Raw genomic sequence first — 23,863 nt, 5'->3', positions numbered from 1 at the left:
CAATTCACTGGGGGTGGCCTTGGTCCTCTGGGAGGAACAGGATCTGCCATGGACCAGGCCACACCCAGGGCCACCCCTCAAGGGGTCACACTCAGGACTTACTTGATCTTCTCTCTCCCAGCTTCTAAGCATGTATTTCCCCAGTGACATCAGATAAAAATTAAGATAAGGACTTGAAATAGGACACTTAGAAATGTTATCTGTGGAGGGGAAGAGGCAGTGATACTCACCTTGACTCTGAGGAAGCTGAGAGGGGAAAGGAATTACATGGCCTTTCCATCATCTACTACTAGACATGCTTCTCTGAAAAGGGCTCCACTCCTCGCTGGGGGGAGTTGGGGGATGGAGAAGAAGTGGGCAGGTCGGAGGCAGGCCTGGCATCTCCAAAAGATGGTATGCAAGTGTGGACAAGACGGCAATGCCAGTCACTCTCCTAAACATTGCTGCACAGGAAAGCTGTCAGGGCTCCTGTGGAATTAATCCTCAGTGAGGATTCAAGGTGGGAAATCCTTGGCTAATATGGGAGGGGGTATATGGCGATGGACATCATCATGGGAATGGGATGAGGTCAGATGACCTCCTAGCCAATGGGAAAGCTAAATCTGACAGCATTTGTCCCTGATGGGGCAATACCACTATGAAAGCTGGTTATGCTGAGTCCATTCTACAGCTCAGTCTAATGATGACAAGAAATGCTGAGAACTCCTCTGGTTCTATATTCTGGCCAGATGAAGACTGTGACTTTGCCATGATCTTGGCCTCTGCCCTTCACAACTGTGTGAAGGAGGATTGTGCTGATCACATGGATTAAATACTGTAGAAGGAAAAGTGTTGAAGCATCTCTTCTCTGATTAGTAGACAAAATCTAAGAAGCACCACAGTACCTCCAGTTTCAAAAGATATCATAATATCTGCTTCTCCTGAGTTTATTCTGACAAAGCTCAGAGGGACGGCACTACTCCAGGCCTGCAGGGCCATCTCCACTGCTTTGTCCACTTCTGCAGAAGTCATGGAAGGTGTGTATTTGGATATTCTGCGAAAACAGAAGGAACATGTTTTGCTTTCAGTAAGTGCTCCTAAGTGAAGAAAGCAAGAATTACGTCAAGGTTGTATTAAAAATAAAAATATTGAACATAAATCTATAATTTAGATTTTTTTCTCCAAAATAATAATTTTTATTTTGCTTTCATATTTGTTAAATTACTGAAACATGTTAAACAGTAAGAAAAATGAAGGGGAGAAATGAAAGAGTTGAGATAATCTGGTACTGAAACAGTTTGGCTTTCATTGTTATTATATATCACTAACTTTAAAGAATAATACCTTGTGTAACTTTACGAGTAGCCGGAAGTCCATTTTCCCTGAAGTGGTTTTAACTGAGAAGGGACCTCTTTCCCCAAAAGGTACTGAAAATTTTCAATTGTAAAAAATAAAAACACAGAGTTTTGAGGTTTTTCAAATTCTTAATCAAAGACCATCAGGATTTCCCCAGGGCCATGGGGGAATGTTTTTTCTTAAAATAATATGTATCTTAAAGGGGAAGTGCTAGCTCCTCACAAGGATGCTCACTTGAACTGAAAAAGGCTTGAGTCTTTCATCAAGTCCTGGCCTGGCAATGACATCAGAAGGCAGAAAAGTACAGAGCATTTTGGACAAACAGTGGGTGGAGACAGTTGGTGTTTTTCTAGGACATGCCATGCTGGAGGCCAGGGGCTGGGGGTTCTTGGCAGCATGTAAAGGAAGGGCGGGAGAAAGGAACTGCCACCCAGAACCTTGGGCTCAGATGGAATCATGGGTGCAGAGTTAGAAGTGAATTCTGTGAGAGCCAATCTTGAGAGCAGACACCTAGCCAACTTTCTCTTTCTCCAGTTCCTAGTCCAGGCCCTTGCACATAGTAGGCACTTAGCAAACACTCGCTAAGTGGATGAACTAATGAATAAAAGCTAGTGTTTTTTAGGGCCTACTCAGTAGTTCTCAAAGTTTAGGACTTGTGATAACTACTTAGGAAACTTGTTAAACACACATGTGTGATCCAGAAATCTGCATTTAACAAGTATTCTAGGTTATTCTGATGCAGGTGGTGCATTCTCAGCCAGAAACCAACAGTGGTTATCCTGGGGGCCCAAAAGGAAGGGACCATGTCCCACAGAGAGGATGAGAAATAGCTAAACCTCAGTAATGGAGAGGGAAGGATCAAGGAGATCTCTAACTCCAGGGACTGGGGCCAAGAGGAGGGAGGTAGAGTGTCCAGGGGGAAACCAGAAGGACCCTTGAAGGGACCATTTAGTGTTTTCAGAATATGCCACGCCCACTGCATAATATGAATCTGTGATTTATCATGGCTCTGTGTAGTTGGTATGTCGAAATTCGCTCACATTATAGACAAGCTATACATCCCCACAGAGCTGCCTGTGTGTTGGGCTGGAGAAGACGGGGATGGAGAAGGGATGACACCAGAAAGGAAGAGCATGTGGACAGAGGTCCTGACCCAGGGTCTGGAGACTGACACAGCAGCAGTGATGACAGCTAATGTTCTGTGAATACACACTACGTGCTGGACCTTGTCCTAGGCACTTTTAAATGTGGTACGCCCTCTAACCCTCACAGCAACCTTCAGAGATAATAGTAACACTCTACGTTTTATGACTAGTCAGGACTTGAGCCCAGTTCTTTACGACTCCAAAGCCTATGCACATAAGCACTATGCTATATTTTGTCTTTTGCAGTCCTTTGGGCTATGTTAAAAGGAGTTATTCTGAGATCCAGTAGCTATATAGACAGAGTACTAAGATAGTCTCTAGTTCCTTTTTGGGTGGGGCGGGGGAGAAGGAGAGTTGTTTGGGAGCAACTGGATGGGCAGTGTGGAGGGTGCTTTTGGGACTGCCCAAAATATTATCACAAGAATATTATACTTCTTTAAGTCCCAAATTAGCTTGATCAATCCCCTTGTCTTTGCTGTGCATAATCACTGACTAAAATTCTATGATACAGTTTATTTTAAGAAATGACGGAAAAAACTTCGTGAGTTTATATAAAATATTTCTGTCTTACCCTTAATCATCTCATAATCTCTTGGGTGTTTAATTCCTTATAGGGTGTTTCTTCCCCAAATGCTTTGATTTTTGTGGAATTCTTATGCTGGAACAGAGACTAATAATTGTGTTCAGCACCACCTTAATGGACTCTTAGGCTCATAGCAACTAACAAGTGGCCTAGAGGAATCATCTGATCTCTCCTTGGGTTTGAGTCCCCATTTGATCACAGGGAATCACTGGTGTGCTGCTACAGTTTAACAACCAGTTCTATGACCAAAACTCCTTGTCTGTAGGGTTTGCTGATTTCCATACTGTAAGTACCCTCACTATGGCTAATTTCAACAACCAACTTGCCACGAGTGAACGTAAAGTTGGGAGGAGATGAGCAGCAGCACATCATTTCCATCATACAGATAAGAGATGTAAGTGACCTCGTGAATATAGATAATAGTAAAATGTAGTATAATAATTAGGAAGCACCATGGACGGTCCAACAGGGGAGGGTGGAACAACCTGGGAAGGAGGCCTGTACTGGCTCCACAAATGGATGCAGGCTGCGGGGCTGGAATTCTGGCCTGAGAACCCAGAGTACAGTGAGGGTGTAGATTCTGGTTGGGTGAATGAGTCCTCTTGGATCGTGCAGAATCCTTGTTCCGCCTGGGACAGGAGGAAGCCAGAGGATGGCCAGGTGGGGGCCAGGCTCAACTGTGGAGGTGGAGGGTGGATAAGGTGGGAGATGGGGGAGCCTGGGGCTAGGGGCTGACCGGCTCCCGCTTTGCCTACAAGTCAGGCTCAGATGTCACTGGCCGGTCCCTGGGTGACTTGGTAGCTCCCTCCATGTGCTGCCACAGTTCTCTGCTTAGACCTGTAGTTTCAGACTTCTCAACCAGAGCTGCGACTGTTTGTATGCGTGTCTCCCCCAAAGGAGAGGAAAGGTGATCTACTCACCTTTACATCTCCAAAACTGAATGCCTATGGTAGACATTTAATAAATTGTCAATAAAGTATTTTTGGAATTAATAAAAAATTAATTTATTAGTAGGTGAGTTTATTTACTTCTGATTTAGAAGATTGTTTTAAGAAAACTGGTTGGTACCATCAGGTTATTAATCCTAGACTAGTTTATTTTTCTTTAGAGAAAAATGTGTTGTCTCTAATTGGTAAAATTGTAATGCCTAAAACGGCCAGCCATTATGATACTCTTGAGATCATATTTTCTAGTGAATTCTCCACTGTCATTTTCTAAAGATTAGACCTAAAAATTTCTTATGCTCTCTTATAATTGTGATGAGTCATGATTTTTATACAGATCAGAAGGAAGATATTTTTAAATGAAAAGAAAGGAGAGAAAGGCTCTTTCTCTCCGAATTTGGAAAGACTCGATCTCATTACCTGTATGTCAAAGTATTTTTTTTCCATTTGGATTCACCTGCGAAGAGGCAATAGTTTGCCACATCAGGAACTCCACAGCGAGGCCTCTTGATCACATCCATGGTGGCCCGGTCTAACTTCCCGGTGACTCGGAGGCCGAAGAAAGCCTGCAGCTCCTTAATGTTTTTTTTAAAAAATTATTTATTTATTTATTTTTGGCTGTGTTGGGTCTTCGTTTCTGTGCGAGGGCTTTCTCTAGTTGCAGCAAGCGGGGGCCACTCTTCATCGCGGTGCGCGGGCCTCTCACTATCGTGGCCTCTCTTGTTGCGGAGCACAGGCTCCAGACGCGCAGGCTCAGTAATTGTGGCTCACGGGCCTAGTTGCTCCGCGGCATGTGGGATCTTCCCAGACCAGGGCTCGAACCCGTGTCCCCTGCATTGGCAGGCGGATTCCCAACCACTGCGCCACCAGGGAAGCCCTCCTTAATGTTTTTAACCATGGAATTGCCTCTTCTTGCACCCATCTCACCAATCTGGCGCCCTCCTTTCTTTGTGTAATATTTGTCAAGGTATGCCTGAAACGGAGAGGCAGGCTGATGTCCACAGCACAATCTCTGGGCAACACTTACGCTCAGGTAAGACAGGGACGGTATTCTTGATATGCTAAAGATAGTGTGCAGAGCATATTCCCACTTTTGAAAAAATTAGATATATTTGCGTAGATGAAGCTTAGATATATGCCAAGTTATTAACAACAATTATCTTTGGGGGGTGGGATTTTAGATTTTTTTTTATTTGTGTGCCTTTTATACTTTTTCTACAATGAATAGTTATTTGAAGAGGAAAAAATAATGGAAGGAGAATAATGTGAACATTTTCCCCACGGACCATTTATTTGTCATTGAGGTCTTTACCAATTTGCAAAACAAAGACTGTCCTATTTTTCTGGTAAACAGTTATTAGTGTCGTATTTTCATTATACATTATGCAAGATCAGTATGTTCTTAACTCTCTGCGGCCTTATATTGCAGCCTCTCATCTTATACAAAGGCAGCAGGTCAATCTGTTTCCCAGCTGAGACTTTTAATTAATTCAGGTGTGTTCAATACATGGGGTGCAAATTGTTTCCAAGGGGCATGTTTCCTAGGACTGGCTCTTTGTCCCTTGAAGCAAATGAAATTAGCCATAAATTATAAGGCTTTTATTTGCGCTTAAAGGCTTAAAACCCTAATGTATTTCTCAAAACACTCTGTATGGCTTCTTGGGCGAAGTGAGTGAGACAGGGTCGTGAAAATGCAGGGTCAGAGCCTGCTGTTGGCCCAGGAATTTCACCCACCCAACTTATTTCAGGAAAACAAAAAGCAGCTAAATCTTTGTACCTTTATTTTATTAAATATAAAATTTTATATTTGTACATTATTATAGGGTACTTATTTGTTGTATATAAATAATATTATTTATATATTTTTGAAAAATATTTAATGGCATGGAGTAATGCAGTCAATATAATGGCAATATACTGAGAAAGGTAGAAGTGAAATATTTATACATAATTTCGTAAATAAACAAAATCATATAATGTAAATATATTATATTCATGTTTATTATATCTGTATATTAATATAATAATGTTAACATCTATATTAACACTTAATATTAAGACATTAATCAAGACATTGATAATTAACATATATATAATTTATAATGAACATAAGTAACATAAATAATGGAAGGAAATAAGTCTGAATATTAATCTTGTTTATCTCTGGGTTTTAAAATTATGGGTGACAATTTATTCTTTATCCTTTCCTATATCCCAAAGTTTTCTGCTATGAACATGAACTGTAATTGTTAAGGAAAAAAAGAAAAGGAGTAAGACTCGCTCACTTGTTTGGACAAGGTGCTCTGTGTCCTTACGGTCAACCAATCCTTACTCCTTGCCCTGCTTATGAGAGGAGCTCACTTCCCTGGTGGTCGTTCTTTGTAAAAATCTTACTGAGATGAGAACCCAAGAGGAGGAAAAGGGCGATGGAGCCCTGAAACCCAGGGCAGGTGCCCTGAAACAAAGGTGTAACTATTTGCTTTCATTTCCGTGTCTGGTTAGGCCATCTTAAATCAGCATTTTATGTTCCTGATCTTTTTGGCAGGATGACGTTGATTCTCTGAGCCATTCTGTTTGCTCAAGCTGATGCTGTGATAACATGATGCTCATGGTAAGTCTGAATTACGCTCTTCAGAGGTGAGCTCTGTGCGGAAGGCCAGATGCTCCATATGTTCTGAGGCCGTTTTGATTTCAAATATTTTATTCCCTTGTTAGGTTATGTGTTACACTTACACTCTAAATTTTAATTTTGGTTTTATGAAATATGGTCATATAAGAAGATGCTTCTGATATATTAAGTGAAAAGAGGTTTACAACTATTATTATAGTACAAGCCACCTTTGTAAACAGAAGTCTGTGCGTATTAATACACACAGATATATAGTCGTAAACTAGGACTAGGATGAGGAAGTGGGTGGGGGGTTGCCAAATACTCAATGATCAAGAAAAATAATGTTTAATGCAATATTTTTGGAAAAAAATAAAAATTAATGCATAAAATCCATGATGGACAAAATACCAAAATTTTAAATAAAGACAGGGTCCAAGCTTGTGTCACTCCTTCACGTTAGTCCCAGCACTGAGTCATAGAAAGCGTTTTGAAAAATATAGACTAAGGGATTAACAGTGGTTATATTTTAGTGATGGAATTGAGAATAATTCATTTTTAGTTATATATGTTTTATATATTTTTTTGCTGTGAACATATATAATTTTTATAATAAAATATTTTTTCTTCAAAATATGCTTAAGATGCTAGACCTGCAGCTCAAAAGGTTTAAGGCAAGTCATAGTAAATAGGATTAAAACTATCTTTAACGAAGTAAAGACAAAATCAGAAACTATTTCTACTTAAAGAGACCACAAGGATTGGTTACTGCAGTGACACAGGTGAGTTGCTCCCTACTGGGTGCTCCCACGGAATGTGGCTCTTAGACTAGTGAACACCTGCCACCTTGTACCACAGTCCACCAGCTTCTCATACTCTCACCTGTGGGGTCTCAGGCTGGGGATCGTGATGCCTTCACAGATATGGCCCTGGCCTGACCCAGTTCTAGGTGCAGAGTAGATGTTCAGTTACCATTTGAGCTATTTTTCTTTAGCTAAAATATAGAAAATATGCTTCTTTGAAGAATTATCAAACTCTCTGAGGTACAGAGAGCCCAAATTATTCTGTACACTTTCTTGCCAAAGTTATTGATGAGGGTTTAGCATACTTTTCAGAGTCAAAATGTTCAGTTAGGCACAAAGGTGCCCACTTAGAACTGTGTTTGTGTTCTGTTCTAACACTTGTGTGCTGTTGGCTCAACACCTAATTGTGGGCCTGGGTCAAAGATTTCAGGACTCACCAGAATTGTCCTACGTGCCTCCCCACCCTCCGTACTCCCCCGTTGTTGAAACCGCAGGAGTCTAGGGTTGGCAATATGGTGGTCCCCTCTCCGTGTCTCTAACAATGTCTGACAGATAAGAATAGCAGAGACCTCGAGGGCAGTCCCAGAAGCTAGTGGCCCAGGTCCCCCTCCCAATTCTTCTTTCAGTGCACTTTCCTAGTGTCCTTCCTGAGAGTGAAGAGCTTAAAGCTCAGATTTAAGTGTGCTTCAGGACAAGGTGAAGTTCGAGATATGGTTCTTCAATATATCTTTCTGTTTTGGCTAAGTCACAGGAATGGAACTGTGGGAACTTTTTGTTGTGTGACAAATCCTAGGTTCTAAAAAGCTTGGGCAATTCCTTTTGGTATCAGGTTTCTCATCTATAAGATGGGGTTGGTGTCTACCCTACCCACACCAGTATGAGGATCCAATGAGATCCTTAGTGTGAAAATATTTGAAATATATCAAAAGACTTTAAAATGTATATACCTTTTTACTCATTAATTACACTTCTGGAAATCTATCCTGAAAAAAATAATCCTTTAGATTAGGCTGACGTACAAAGATGTTCATAGAAACATTATTCATATGGAAATATTCCATGTATCCAACAAAGGAAATGGCTAAATTATAACTCACTTATATTCTGAAATATTTGTAACTTTTTAACATGATCTTTATGAACATAGTATAAAATCAAAATTTTATTGTGTTATAATAATAAGAAAGGTAGGAACCAAATTTTGAGTATAATGACAATTAAAAAATATCTTTATGCACAGAAAGTAAAATGGTAGTAAAAGTACCTGAGTTTAACAGTTTGTATTTGGAAGGTTTTTTGTTTATTTTCTTTAATTATAAGTTCATAATAATGTGATTATAAAAGCTTATATTATTTTAAGGACAATTTAACAGCCTGTATTAAATGTTGTATTGCTATTATTATTTTTTAAAAAAACAAACAAAAAGTAGAATAAAACTCTGGATTATGAGACTAAGTATTTCATCATTTTCCAAGCCTTTATGATAATTAGCCAATCAGAATTTAAAAGATACAAGTGGGCATTAAATCAGCTAAAAACCTGTTTATCTTTTCAAGCATAGATTATCGTGTTCATGGATTTAGGAAGAAGCGAATAGTATTTGGAAACGTTTCCTGCCTGGAGTTTCCAGGCACAGGAAACCATTTGTTATCTCTTAGTGAGCGATCTAGAAAGAAGAGAGTAGTGTAGAAGGGACTTAACCTGACCTGGACCCCCAGGCCCCAGGTGTGTGCTGGCCTGGCCTGACTCTGGGACTCAGCCAGTATCTTCTTGCCACGCTAGCCCGATGCTCCAATCCAAGCTCCTTCAGCCGGCTGCTGCACTCGCTCTTTTCTCTGCCTGGACTGCTCTGTCTCCAGATCTTCACATGACTGTGAAGTTCAGGTTCACATAGCTCTTTATCTCAAATATCACTTCCTCAGAGAATCCTTCCTGAACTACTCAAGTGAAAACACCCCCCAGGGTCCCAGTAACTCGCTATCATCCTAATTTATTTTTTAATATCACTTGGGGACATATTGATTGACTTGTTTGTCTCCTCCCAGCATCTTCCCACTCCTCCATCATCCCCATGCCAGCGCCATAAGAACAGGGACTTGACTTGTTTTGTTCACTGATGTTTGTCCAGTGCTTAGAACAGGTCCTGGCACATAGCATACAGTAAACTTTCAATAAATAATTGCTGAATGAATGAACTTAAGCTATTTTTATGAAATAAATCTATTTCATGTCATTTCATTTGTTGTATTGTAAGGCTGCCTAAGTTGTTAACTATTTCTATAAACTATAAGGTGGGACAGTAATTCTTTCTAGGCACTGGGATCCACCTGAGAGGTTTGCCCAGATCATTCCAGCTTGCTGCAGAGTGATACCTGTTCCTGCCCAGAGCTGATGACTGGAGCCATTGCAGGCAGGAGAAGGTCTGTTTGCCAGGTGTTGACAAGTTTTCTTGATCTTTGGTCTAAGGTCTTTCAGGAAGTATGCCATAAGGGAGACTGAGGAAGGCTGACTTGCTTTGGAGAGGAAGGAGTAAGGGGTCACTAGAGATCCCCAACAGTCCAAGAACACCTAATTATTTCTAAATACTCCTAGCAAGGTTAGCTTTTTCCAAGGCTCACTGGCCTTATTCCTGCATAGACCACTATGGGGTCAGCTAATTGTTTTCTGCAAAGGCCTGATAATTAATATTTTTGGTCTCATCATGTGGTTTCTGCCATTGTGGTACAAAAGCAGTAATTGATGATTTGTAAATGAACAGGCATGGCTGGTTTGGGCTCAATGAACATAGTTTGTCTGAACCTGGACAAAACCACGGTCTTCAGCCACCAGATCAGTTCTGGCCTCAGCATGACCCTCCTTCTGGAGGTCCCAAAGACTCTAGTTTCTGAATCAGAGTGGCATGAGGCTGGGTGACAGAAGATTACATCTGGGGAGAAGGGATTCAAAGCTTGGTGGCACCAGCAAGATGCAATTTGAAATAGACCTCCTATATTGTGAGATATGTTATTTGGAATTTAGTTCGTCTGAAAGTGGGCTCAAGTCAAAGGAAGTTCAATTCAACAGGTCTGTGCTTGGCATCCACTGTGCTGTTTATATGCAGGGTTGATGTTCAAAATGTTTAATGACTGGTGTGGCAGGGGGACGGACCAATTAGAACGGAAGAGTGGTGTAAACAATCAGTAGGGACACGCTGGTGTGTACAGGCGACAATCAGCTCTGCAATGCTGTACACAGGTGTAGCCTGGCAGGTAGGAAAGCAACCCTGAGGCAGGGTTGGCAATCACAGACGCGCTATCGTTTTGACAGACACTTGAAACGGAGGCCCTGGTGCAAAACATCTCACCTACACACCTTTCATGAATGTTGGAAATTCCTTCATTGAAGACTTGTTTCTTAAGGTTAAAGTTCGCCAACTTCCCTTGAAATGTTCAAAACAAAAAACCAAAACGCTTGGAAGCAAATATACATTGAATCACTTTGAGTCACACTTAGTCTTTGAAGAAATTCTGATATGAATTATTTTATCAGATCCTCTCTGACAGTCAAGAGAGATTTTAAAGGAGGGGAAGGTACAGAAATTGTAAGTAAATAAGGTGCTTGGGGAATATGCTTTAGAGAGGAGAGACCCTCACATGAGAAGCGGGTAGCCACCCAGCAAAAACTTGGTTCACTTCAAATTTTGATCAAGTTTGCCCTGAGTACAAGAGCCATTTTTCTAAAAAGTGAACACAGGAAATCTTTCTGTTGTGACTGTTAGGAATCTTAGCACTAAGTTTCCGACCCACCTCTACTGTGCAAATCTTACACTTTGATTTTTATTTTTCTGCCCTTATTTTTCCTCCTACGCTGCTCCTCAAATACTTCTTTTGTCTTTTTTTGTAATGCATGTATTTTTGCAAGCCACCTCAAATTCTGTGTGCGGCAAGATACCTGGACAGACATTCATTCATTTATTTATGCAATCATGCAAAACAGGCACTCAGTGTGTACCAGACACCAGCCTTAGCTGTACAGGGGATAGTATCCATTAGACTTCAGTGGACTTAGAAGATGATTTCAAAGCCATAACAGATGTTCCTTATTTTCTTATTATCCCCTTTAGGTTTTCTGGGGCAGGAGGGGGAAGAGGGAATTGTGCAAAGATTCACAAACCTGTGCGAGCTGGTAGCTGTTCCTTGAGGTCCTGGGGGGGGGTGGGCTGCAAATAGGGAGGGGGCTGCAGTGGAAAACTTCAGAGCTGTGACGAGGAGGACAGCAAGGCCAGATGCAGGGAGCACCTTTATCTCCTCCTGGTGGCTTGGTAATTATAGCAGCCCAGGGGATCGCAGACAGTGCATGTTTGCACTTCGACCTTGAGCTGCTTTTATAGAGTCAAACAGGTCTGGGCCCTCAGAGCAAGGATGATTCATGTCTCAAAAGGTAATTATACAGCTCCTTTCTCCCCTGATGACGGGGTAACACAGCGGTACACAGGAGTCAGGCAATGCTTCACTCTGCGATTTACCAAGTGGCAAAAGGAGAAAAACAGTCACTTTCAATGCAGTTTGTCAGCTACTTATGTGAACTAGAGTAAACATGATTAATTTGAACCCACCTCAACTGAAACATTTGATGAGTCTCAGTTTGGGGCTTTTCTATTCTGCTGGCAGAGAAGGTAAATGAGTAGAATATACTTTAACTTGTCCTCTAACTCTGGGCTCCCCACACATCTACCCCATTCACCTTCTTCTGTATCCACTTGGACATTTCTCAGAAACAAATGCTGTTTATAATGATGGTTCTGGGACACGTAAGATCCTGAATCATCAAGGAAGCATTACATTATACCATGCTGACTTAGGGTGGAAGGTGCACTGGTAATTGTTAGAAAGCTTTTGAATCAGTTAACATAAGAGAGATGTTCTTCATTAACCGAAACCATCAATTCCCCATTCTCTGTGCACTCTGGTTAACTGGAGTCATACTCTTGTTCCTGGCTCTGATTTGGATGGATCCTGATTTAGAGATAGCATGGAGAAATGGTGTTGTATGGTGGAAAAAGTACTTTGGCATCGGACAAACTGAGATTAAATTTTGTTTAAGATACTTCCTAGCTGGGTGACTTTGGGCAAGTTATGTAACCTCTCTGAACATCATTTTTTTTTAAATCTGCAAAAGACTGACAGTACTACTGTGTGTAAGCCCCTCATGTTACAGAGGTAGCATAGCCTGTGACATGGTGTCTGTGGGTGTCACTTGCATCCAGTAGACCTGGGTTCAAGTCCTACTTCTGACACTTGTCCATATGACTTTGAGCAGGTTACTTAATCCCTTTCAGCTGTGGTAATTTTGCCTGAAAAATAGGGAAAAAGGTACCTACTTTGAAGAATTGTCATAAAGGAGTAAATCAGGTCATAACAAAGCCCTCAGCAGAGTGCTCAGTAGATGTCAGCTCTTACAGAATAATGTTCAATTTATCTTTTTACTTTATTACCAGGCACCAGGTAGGCTATTTTTTTAATGAATTAATTGTTCTTAAATTATTTCACTCTGGAGTTTTTTTTTTTTTTTAATTTTTGAAATTTATTTAATTAATTAATTTATTTATGGCTGCATTGGGTCTTCGTTGCTGCACACGGGCTTTCTCTAGTTGCGGCGAGCGGGAGCTACTCTTCGTCGTGGTGCTCAGGCTTCTCATTGCAGTGACTTCTCGTTGCAGAGCACGGGCTCTAGGTGTGTGGGCTTCAGTAGTTGTGGCATGTGGGCTCAGTAGTTATGGCTCACGGGCTCTAGAGCGCAGGCTCAGTAGTCGTGGCTCACGGGCTTAGGTGCCCTGCGGCATGTGGGATCCTCCACGGCATGTGGGATCCTCCACGGCATGTGGGATCTTCCCGGACCGGGGCTTGAACCCATGTCCCCTGCATTGGCAGGCGGATTCTTAACCACTGCGCCACCAGGGAAGTCCCACCAGGTAGGCTTTTAATTAATGTTTTTTGAACGGATGAGTGGATGACTCAGTTAATGATTCTCAAAGTGTAGTTCCTGGGCTAGCAGCATTACTCTTACCAGGAAACTTGTTGGAAATACAAATTCCCACCCAGACTTACTGAATCAGAAACTGTGGGAATGGGGCCCAGCAGATGCATTTTAACAAGCCTTCCAGGTCATTCTGATGCATGCTAAAGTTGGAAAACCACTGGAGTAGATGAGCAAACTGGATTATGAAGTATGGGATGAAAGGAAAATATATACAAAGTGCCAAGAACATCCTGGTCACAGAAAGTATTCAGTATTGCCCTTGCGATCTACAGCAGTGTGTCTTAGTGGTGAACATACCTGGTATTTAAAGTCATTTGTGAAGTCTGTTGCAAATAATTTAATACTATTATTTGTTAAATGATAAAAATACATAAATGTCTTACTTTCACACTTAGGCTAGATTCAAAGTTATTACTATAGTGCTCTCTCTCTCTCTTGCTCTGTTTGCATGCTGACACATTTTCCTGAATGAAGAGAAAACAGTGGGGTTATGGCCATGTATGGTGTCTAGTGAATAACCCCAGGTACTCAATGAGAGTTTGTCACACATGTGAACATCATCTCTGTTATATGCTGTGAGGCACACAAAACATGATCCTCAGAAGAAAAAAGAAAAAAACCACAGATCTAGTAGACTAATTCAACTAACTGAATTATAAGTTCCTTGAAGAACGAATGATATAAAAGTCACGTAAGTTTGTTTTATAAATGAATGAATGAATGTACAAACATATACTCACTGTCACTTTTTGGTCTAAGTAAAGGAAAATACTATGACAACAATCTTTTAAAATTTGCATTTATATGTTCTCCTGTCCTCTGCAGTGCTACTACTACACTTTCACAGCAGCTGCCACAATTGAAGAACAAAGAATGAGTCCTTGAAATTTCCCTCTATTTGATCATCTAATTCCTCCGATTTCTCCCCAAACCACTGTTGCAATTCATCGTGATGGCCCCAATGCAGGCAGGAAGTGAAGGAACGATAGCAAGAAATTCTGGGACCTATAGAGAGAAAATACTCTCACCTCCAGAACTCCAAAGAATTTGCTAAGTCCCATTTTTGGAAGTAGACTGAAGTAAATAACTGCTTATAAGGTATGATCTAGATATTTCTAGAAGATTCCAGTATCCACTCTTCATTTGCGTGAATGCAATCAATCCCAATATTCCCAAGTATGACACTTCGACTGTTAAGTGCAAAAACTGAAGAGGAGTAGCAATTTATATTCTTATAAGTCATTTACACGTTAATATGAGTAGGTATTACCTCAAGGCCAGTGCTAGGCAACACCCTTGACCCTTCCAAAGTGACAAACTCAAGCTGGTAATTTCTCACTAGGTGTTTTTTTGTCCTGACTTTCTCTCTTCACAAGGGAGCAAAAGTTTCCTTTCTTTCTATCATTCTTGTGTCAAATCTAAATTAAATCCAAATCATTCTAACCTAAAAAGATCATATCAAAGCAAGTCAATGACTAAAAGGGAATGGAATGAGAGCCCGTATCACAGAGAAATGTGGAAAGCATAGTATCTGTAGAAAAATCAGATTATAAAAATAATACACATGAAACAGGAGGTTGGTAGCCTCTGGGCAGGGTTGATGTTTTGGGCTCCTGCAGACTTTATAGAACTTTACACAGAACTCAAGTTTCCATGTACCACTAATGTAAGAGGATAAGCATTTTAAATTACAGAATCAAGTTTACTGCAAAGAACTGCTTTTTTCTAGACCCTAGCTGAATTTGATTCCATAGGGGTTTTAGTAAATCCTCAACATTGAAGTTGCTGAGATGGTGCCTGCTGTGCATGTTATGGATTGATGAATAATTGTTGAATAAATTACTGATTGCCCAGTTGACTTATTAAAGGGCTCTGTATTTAGACAGACCTAGAATTAAATATTGACTTGGTCACTTTCTAGATATATTACTAGTCAGTGTTATTATGTTTCAAGCTATGAAAACCAGTTTTGGATAATTTAAGAGAAAACATTTTTTTTAAAGGATATCAGGTAGCTTAGAGAACTGCCAGGAAGCCTGGAGCGTCAGTCTGGAAGAACCAGCAGAACTAAGGGCAGAAGAAACCAGAGCCAAGGAGTGATCAGTTGTTGGGACCCTTGCCTCTTACTACTGGACAATGTTCCAGATGGACAGTCAAGGCTACTGCTGCTCTTGTTTCTATGTCTTTTTCTCACTCCCTCAGCATTCAGAGTCTTTAATGAGAAATTCTATTGGTTGGGCCTGGGTCATGTGCCCTCACCCTGACGTCCAGAGGCAAGAAGCAGGCCTCCACACTAAGAGGCAGGACAGCTTCCATAGAGACCACCAATTATATATAAATATATAAATATATATATGTATATATATGATGGGAATAACCCCCAGAGAGAAAATTGGTGCTGGGCAGCCAAAGAACAAATCAAAACCAAACCCAGAAAATGTCTACCACAATCTGTGAAACCTCCTAAACTACTCCTGCATTGTCAAATGGCTGGGGGGTGAGGTGGGGATAATACCTATGTCAAGGGATGTTGAGAAGATTAAATGGATGCTTAGTGTTCAGTCTAGTTCGTAAATCGGAGACTACAGAATTGCTTTTTGCCATGATTTTCAAAAATTCCACAGAAATATTGTGAAAGATTAAAAAAAAATGAATATATGGCATTTTCTTACTTCTAAGATACCATCGGTTATTGAATTGACCATTGATTAAAATAACAGTTGTGGAGAAAAAGTAAAACATTACATCATTAAATGTATACACTGACATGCTATATATTGTTCAAGTGTTTTTTGTCTGTCTTTCACTTCTAGAATGTAAGCTCCATAAGGATAAGGACTCTATCTTTTGTCTGCAGCAATATCCCTAGTGCATAAAACAGTGTCTGGCACAAAATAAGTTTTCAATAAACAGCTGTTGAATAAATGAATGTATGAATGAGTGATTGATTGAATGATTAATGTTAAGAATAAGGAAAATAAGATTGCCCTCAGGGAGAGAAATTTTTCCTTAATCCATGTAATGAATCAAACAAAGGTGTGTAGCATTACCCTAAGGTATTGAAACTTTTATTAAACCCTTATTATATGCCAGACATTGAGCCAAGCACCTTATGTACATTTTCCACAAAACTATAGAACACCTCATTTTACAAATGAAGAAACTTGGGCTTAGGGAAGGTGAATAATTAGTTGACGTGCATGTAGATATTAAGTGGTGGCTCCATGATTTTAAACCAAATCTGTCAGAGCTCAAAAATCTGTGTTCTTGACAGTTACAGGAATACATACATTTATGCATGTGCCAAGCAGTGTCCTAGGGAACACTGGGCTCAGAGTTGGCTGGAGGTGGACCACTTGGCTGACCCCGGTGGCCAGGCAGCTCCCTAGCACTCCCACGAGTCTTGCCTACACTGAAGGGGGGCCAGCCAACCTGCCCAAGCTCCCTAACTGATGCTATTTCTCATTGCAAATGATTCAACTCTTTCTCTGGTTTCTACATCTCAATCTCTAGTGAGTTTAGCTTTCATAAATGATTACATTTCTTGACTTGCAAGGAGTTCAGCCCCAGTCTGGATGAATGTATTCCAGTGAGGCAGGCTCCTAGCAATCAGCCACCGGCTGGCCTTCCAGCCCACAGCCAGCCATACCACAGTCTTTCTTTCAGACTTCCCCAGTAAATATACTCCACTTTGAATGCCTGACTTGTAAAAATGTTTTCTTTAACCCATGAATCATATCATACTCCATTTTGTAATGATATATATATTTTTAGTTTAGAAGGTTTTTCTTCAGAATATAATACAAAGCTATAGTAATCAAGACAGTAATGTACTGGCACAAAAACAGAAATATAGATCAATGGAACAGGATAAAAAGTCCAGAGATAAACCCATGCACATCTGGTCACCTTATCTTTGATAAAGGAGGCAAAAATATAAAATGGAGAAAAGACAGCCTCTTCAATAAGTGGTGCTGGGAAAACTGGACAGCTACATGTAAAAGAATGAAATTAGAACACTCCCTAACACCATATACAAAAATAAACTCAAAATGGATTAAAGACCTAAATGTAAGGCCAGACACTATCAAACTCTTAGAGGAAAACATAGGCAGAACACTCTATAACATACATCACAGCAAGATCCTTTTTGACCCACCTCCTAGAGAAATGGAAATAAAAACAAAAATAAACAAATGGGACCCAATGAAACTTAAAAGTTTTTGCACAGCAAAGGAAACCATAAACAAGACCGAAAGACAACCCTCAGAATGGGAGAAAATATTTGCAAATGAAGCAACTGACAAAAGATTAATCTCCAAAACATACAAGCAGCTCATGCAGCTCAATATCAAAAAAACAAACAACCCAATCCAAAAATGGGCAGAAGGCCTAAATAGACATTTCTCCAAGGAAGACATACAGATTGCCAACAAACACATGAAAGGATGCTCAACATCACTAATCATTAGAGAAATGCAAATCAAAACTACAATGAGGTATCACCTCACACAGGTCAAAATGGCCAACATCAAAAAATCTACAAACAATAAATGCTGGAGAGGGTGTGGAGAAAAGGGAACCATCTTGCACTGTTGGTGGGTATGTAAATTGAAAGAGCCACTATGGAGAACAGTATGGAGGTTCCTCAAAAAACTCAAAATAGAACTACCATGTGACCTAGCAATCCCACTACTGGGCATATACCCTGACAAAACCGTAATTCAAAAAGAGTCATGTATAGGTAGGAACCAAGATGGCAGAGTAGAAGGACGTGCTCTCACTCCCTCTTGCGAGAACACCAGAATCACAACTAGCTGCTGAACAATCATCGACAGGAAGACACTGGAACTCAACAAAAAAGATACCCCACATCCAAAGACAAAGGAGAAGCCACAATGAGATGGTAGAAGGGGTGCAATCAGAGTAAAATCAAATCCCATAACTGGTGGGTGGGTGACTCACAGACTGGTGAACACTTATACCACAGAAGTCCACCCACTGGAGTGAAGGTTCTGAGCCCCACGTCAGGCTTCCCAACCTGGGGGTCTGGCAATGGGAGGAGGAATTCATAGAGAATCAGACTTTGAAGCCTAGTGGGAATTGATTGCAGGACTTCGACAGGACTGGGGGAAACAGAGATCCCACTCTTGGAGGGTGCACACAAAATAGTGTGTGCATTGGGACCCAGGGGAAGGAGCAGTGACCCCAGGGGAGACTGAACCAGACCTACCTGCTAGTGTTGGAAGGTCTCCTGCAGAGGCGGGGGGTGGCTCTGTTTCACCATGGGGACAAGGACACTGGCAGCAGAAGTTCTGGGAAGTACTCCTTGGTGTGAGCCCTCCCAGAGTCTGTCATTAGCCCCACCAAAGAGCCCAGGTAGGCTCCAGTGTTGGGTTGCCTCACAAAACAACCAACAAGGAGGGAACCCAGCCCCACCCATCAACAGTCAAGTGGATTAAAGTTATACTGAGCTCTGACCACCACAGGAACAGTCAACTCTACCTACCACCAGAGCCTCCCATCAAGCCTCTTAGATAGCCTCAACCACCAGAGGGCAGACAGCAGAAGCAAGAAAAACTATAATCCTGCAGCCTGTGGAACAAAAACCACATTCACAGAAAGATAGTCAAGATGAAAAGGCAGAGGGCTATATACCAGATGAAGGAACAAGATAAAACCCCAGAAAAACAACTAAATGAAGTGGAGATAGGCAACCTTCCAGAAAAAGAATTCAGAATAATGATAGTGAAGATGATCCAGGACCTCGGAATAAGAATGGAGGCAAAGATCGAGAAGATGCAAGAAATGTTTAACAAAGACCTAGAAGAATTAAAGAACAAACAAACAGAGATGAACAATACAATAACTGAAATGAAAACTACACTAGAAGGAATCAATAGCAGAATAACTGAGGCAGAAGAACGGATAAGTGACCTGGAAGACAGAATGGTGGAATTCACTGCTGCAGAACAGAATAAAGGACAAAGAATGAAAAGAAATGAAGACAGCCTAAGAGACCTCTGGGACAACATTAAACACAACAACATTCGCGTTATAGGGGTCCCAGAAGGAGAAGAGAGAGAGAAAGGACCAGAGAAAATATTTGAAGAGATTATAGTCAAAACCTTCCCTAACATGGGAAAGGAAATAGCCACCCAAGTCCAGGAAGTGCAGGGATCCCATACAGGCTAAATCCAAGGAGAAACACACCGAGACACATAGTAATCAAATTGGCAAAAATTAAAGACAAAGAAAAATTATTGAAAGTAGCAAGGGAAAAACAACAAATAACATACAAGGGAACTCCCATAAGGTTAGCAGTTGATTTCTCAGCAGAAGCTCTACAAGCCAGAAGGGAGTGGCATGATATACTTAAAGTGATGAAAGGGAAGAACCTACAACCAAGATTACTCTACCCGGCAAGGATCTCATTCAGATTTGATGGAGAAATCAAAAGCTTTACAGACAAGCAAAAGCTAAGAGAATTCAGCACCACCAAACCAGCTCTACAACAAATGCTAAAGGAACTTCTCTAAGTGGGAAACACAAGAGAAGAAAAGGACCTACAAAAACAAACCCAAAACAATTAAGAAAATGGTCATAGGAACATACATATCGATAGTTACCTTAAACGTGAATGGAATAAATGCTCCAACCAAAAGACATAGACTGGCTGAATGGATACAAAAACAAGACCCGTATATATGCTGTCTACAAGAGACCCACTTCAGACCTAGGGACACATACAGACTGAAAGTGAGGGGATGGAAAAAGTTATTCCATGCAAATGGAAATCAAAAGAAAGCTGGGGTAGCTATACTCATATCAGATAAAATAGACTTTAAAATAAAGAATGTTACAAGAGACAAGGAAGGACACTACATAATGATCAAGGGATCAATCCAAGAAGAAGATATAACAATTATAAATATATATGCACCCAACATAGGAGCACCTCAATACATAAGGCAACTGCTAACAGCTATAAAAGAGGAAATCGACAGTAGCACAATAATAGTGGGGGACTTTAACACCTCACTTACACCAATGGACAGATCATCCAAAATGAAAATAAATAAGGAAACAGAAGCTTTAAATGACACAATAGACCAGATAGATTTAATTGATATTTATAGGACGTTCCATCCAAAAACAGCAGATTACACTTTCTTCTCAAGTGCGCATGGAACATTCTCCAGGATAGATCACATCTTGGGTCACAAATCAAGCCTCAGTAAATTTAAGAAAATTGAAATCATATCAAGCATCTTTTCTGACCACAATGCTATGAGATTAGAAATGAATTACAGGGAAAAAACCGTAAAAAACACAAACACATGGAGGCTACACAATACGTTACTAAATAACCAAGAGATCACTGAAGAAATCAAAGAGGAAATCAAAAAATACCTAGAGACAAATGGCAATGAAAATACGACGATCCAAAACCTATGGGATGCAGCAAAAGCAGTTCTAAGAGGGAAGTTTATAGCTATACAAGCCTACCTAAAGAAACAAGAAAAATCTCAAGTAAACAATCTAACCTTACACCTAAAGGAATTAGAGAAAGAAGAACAAACAAAACCCAAAGTTAGCAGAAGGAAAGAAATCATAAAGATCAGAGCGGAAATAAATGAAATGGAAACAAAGAAAACAATAGCAAAGATCAATAAAACTAAAAGCTGGTTCTTTGAGAAGATAAACAAAATTGATAAGCCATTAGCCAGACTCATCAAGAAAAAGAGGGAGAGGACTCAAATCAATAAAATTAGAAATGAAAAAGAAGTTACAACAGACACTGCAGAAATACAAAGTATCCGAAGAGACTACTACAAGCAACTCTATGCCAATAAAATGGACAACCTGGAAGAAATGGACAAATTCTTAGAAAGGTATAACCTTCCAAGACTGAACCAGGAAGAAACAGAAAATATGAACAGATCAATCACAAGTAATGAAATTCAAACTGTGATTAAAAATCTTCCAACAAACAAAAGTCCAGGACCAGATGGCTTCACAGGTGAATTCTATCAAACATTTAGAGAAGAGCTAACACCCATCCTTCTCAAACTCTTCCAAAAAATGGCAGAGGAAGGAACACTCCCAAACTCATTCTATGAGGCCACCATCACCCTGATACCAAAACCAGACAAAGATACTGCAAAAAAAGAAAATTACAGACCAATATCACTGATGAACATAGATGCAAAAATCCTCAAAAAATACTAGCAAACAGAATCCAACAACATATTAAATGTATCATACACCACGGTCAAGTGGGATTTATCCCAGGGATGCAAGGATTCTTCAATATATGCAAATCAATCAATGGGATACACCATATTAACAAATTGAAGAATAAAAACCATATGATCATCTCAATAGATGCAGAAAAAGGTTTTGACAAAATTCAACACCCATTTATGATAAAAACTCTCCAGAACTCTACCTCTCTATGAGGTAGGCATAGAGGGAACCTACCTCAACATAATAAAGGCCATATACGACAAACCCACAGCAAACATCATTCTCAATGGTGAAAAACTGGAAGCATTTCCTCTAAGATCAGGAATGAGACAAGGATGTCCACTCTGACCACTGTTATTCAACATAGTTTTGGAAGTCCTAGCCATGGCAATCAGAGAAGAAAAAGAAATAAAAGGAATACAAATTGGAAAAGAAGAAATAAAACTCACTGTTTGCAGATGACATGATACTATACATAGAGAGTCCTAAAAATGCCACGAGAAAACTACTAGAGCTAATCAATGAATTTGGTAAAGTAGCAGGATACAAAATTAATGCACAGAAATCTCTTGCATTCCTATAAACTAATGATGAAAAATCTGAAAGAGAAATTATGGAAACACTCCCGTTTACCATTGCAACAAAAAGAATAAAATATCTAGGAATAAACCTACCTAGGGAGACAAAAGACCTGTATGCAGAAAACTATAAGACACTGATGAAAGAAATTAAAGATGATACCAACAGATGGAGAGATATACCATGTTCTTGGATTAGAAGAATCAACATTGTGAAAATGACTATACTACCTAAATCAATCTACAGATTCAATGCAATCCCTATCAAATTACCAATGGCATTTTTTACGGAGCTAGAACAAATCATCTTAAAATTTGTATGGAGACACAAAAGACCCCGAAAGGCCAAAGCAGTCTTGAGGGAAAAAAACGGAGCTGGAGGAATCAGGCTCCCTGACTTCAGACTATACTACAAAGTTACAGTAATCAAGACAATATGGTACTGGCACAATAACAGAAACATAGATCAATGGAACAAGATAGAAAGCCCAGAGATAAACCTATGCACCTATGGTCAACTAATCTATGACAAAGGAGGCAAAGATATACAATGGAGAAAAGACAGTCTCTTCAATAAGTGGTACTGGGAAAACTGGACAACTACATGTAAAAGAATGAAATTAGAACACTCCGTAACACCATACACAAAAATAAACTCAAAATGGATTAGAGACCTAAATGTAAGACCGGACACTATAAAACTCTTAGAGGAAAACATAGGAAGAACACTCTTTGACATAAATCACAGCAAGATCTTTTTTGATCCACCTCGTAGAGTAATGGAAATAAAGACAAAAATAAACAAATGGGACCTAATGAAACTTCAGAGCTTTTGCACAGCAAAGGAAACCATAAACAAGACGAAAAGACAACCCCCAGAATGGGAGAAAATATTTGGAAAGGAATCAACGGACAAAAGATTAATCTCCAAAATATATAAACAGCTCATGCAGCTCAATATTAAAGAAACAAACAACCCAATCCAAAAATGGGCAGAAGACCTAAATAGACATTTCTCCAAAGAAGACATACAGATGGCCAAGAAGCTCATGAAAAGATGCTCAACATCACTAATTATTAGAGAAATGCAAATCAAAACTACAATGAGGTATCACCTCACACCAGTTAGAATGGGCATCATCAAAAAATCTACAAACAACAAATGCTGGAGAGGGTGTGGAGAAAAGGGAACCCTCTTGCACTGTTGGTGGGAATGTAAATTGATACAGTCACTATGGAGAACAGTATGGAGTTCCTTAAAAAACTAAAAATTGATTTACCATATGATCCAGCAATCCCACTACTGGGCATATACCCAGAGAAAACAATAATTCAAAAAGACACATGCACCCCAATGTTCATTGCCGCACTATTTACAAGAGCCAGGTCATGGAAGCAACCTAAATGCCCACGACAGATGAATGGATAAAGAAGATGTGGTACATATATACAATGGAATATTACTCAGCCATAAAAAGGAACGAAATTGAGTCATTTGTTGAGACGTGGATGGATCTAGAGACTGTCATACAGAGTGAAGTAAGTCAGAAACAGAAAAACAAATATCGTATATTAATGCATGTATGTGGAACCTAGAA

At 40.0% G+C, this 23,863-nt stretch overlaps 1 protein-coding gene across 1 annotated transcript in view; it reads right to left on the bottom strand.

Annotated features, from left to right (window-relative positions):
- The window catches only part of MMP20 (matrix metallopeptidase 20), a 50,986-nt gene extending 37,235 nt beyond the window's left edge, over nucleotides 1-13,751 (bottom strand). The window contains 6 exon segments of the mRNA XM_061203697.1: nucleotides 885-1,033; nucleotides 4,428-4,588; nucleotides 4,894-4,980; nucleotides 11,572-11,613; nucleotides 11,616-11,715; nucleotides 13,735-13,751. Of these exon segments, the coding sequence (XP_061059680.1) occupies nucleotides 885-1,033; nucleotides 4,428-4,588; nucleotides 4,894-4,980; nucleotides 11,572-11,613; nucleotides 11,616-11,715; nucleotides 13,735-13,751 (556 nt within the window).
- Between the last annotated feature and the right edge of the window lie 10,112 nt (nucleotides 13,752-23,863).

This window comes from Eubalaena glacialis, chromosome 10 (genome assembly GCF_028564815.1).
Source record: "Eubalaena glacialis isolate mEubGla1 chromosome 10, mEubGla1.1.hap2.+ XY, whole genome shotgun sequence".
NCBI lineage: Eukaryota > Metazoa > Chordata > Mammalia > Artiodactyla > Balaenidae > Eubalaena > Eubalaena glacialis.
Note: the sequence above shows the minus strand (reverse complement) of the source record. Positions and strands in the feature narration are given on the sequence as shown.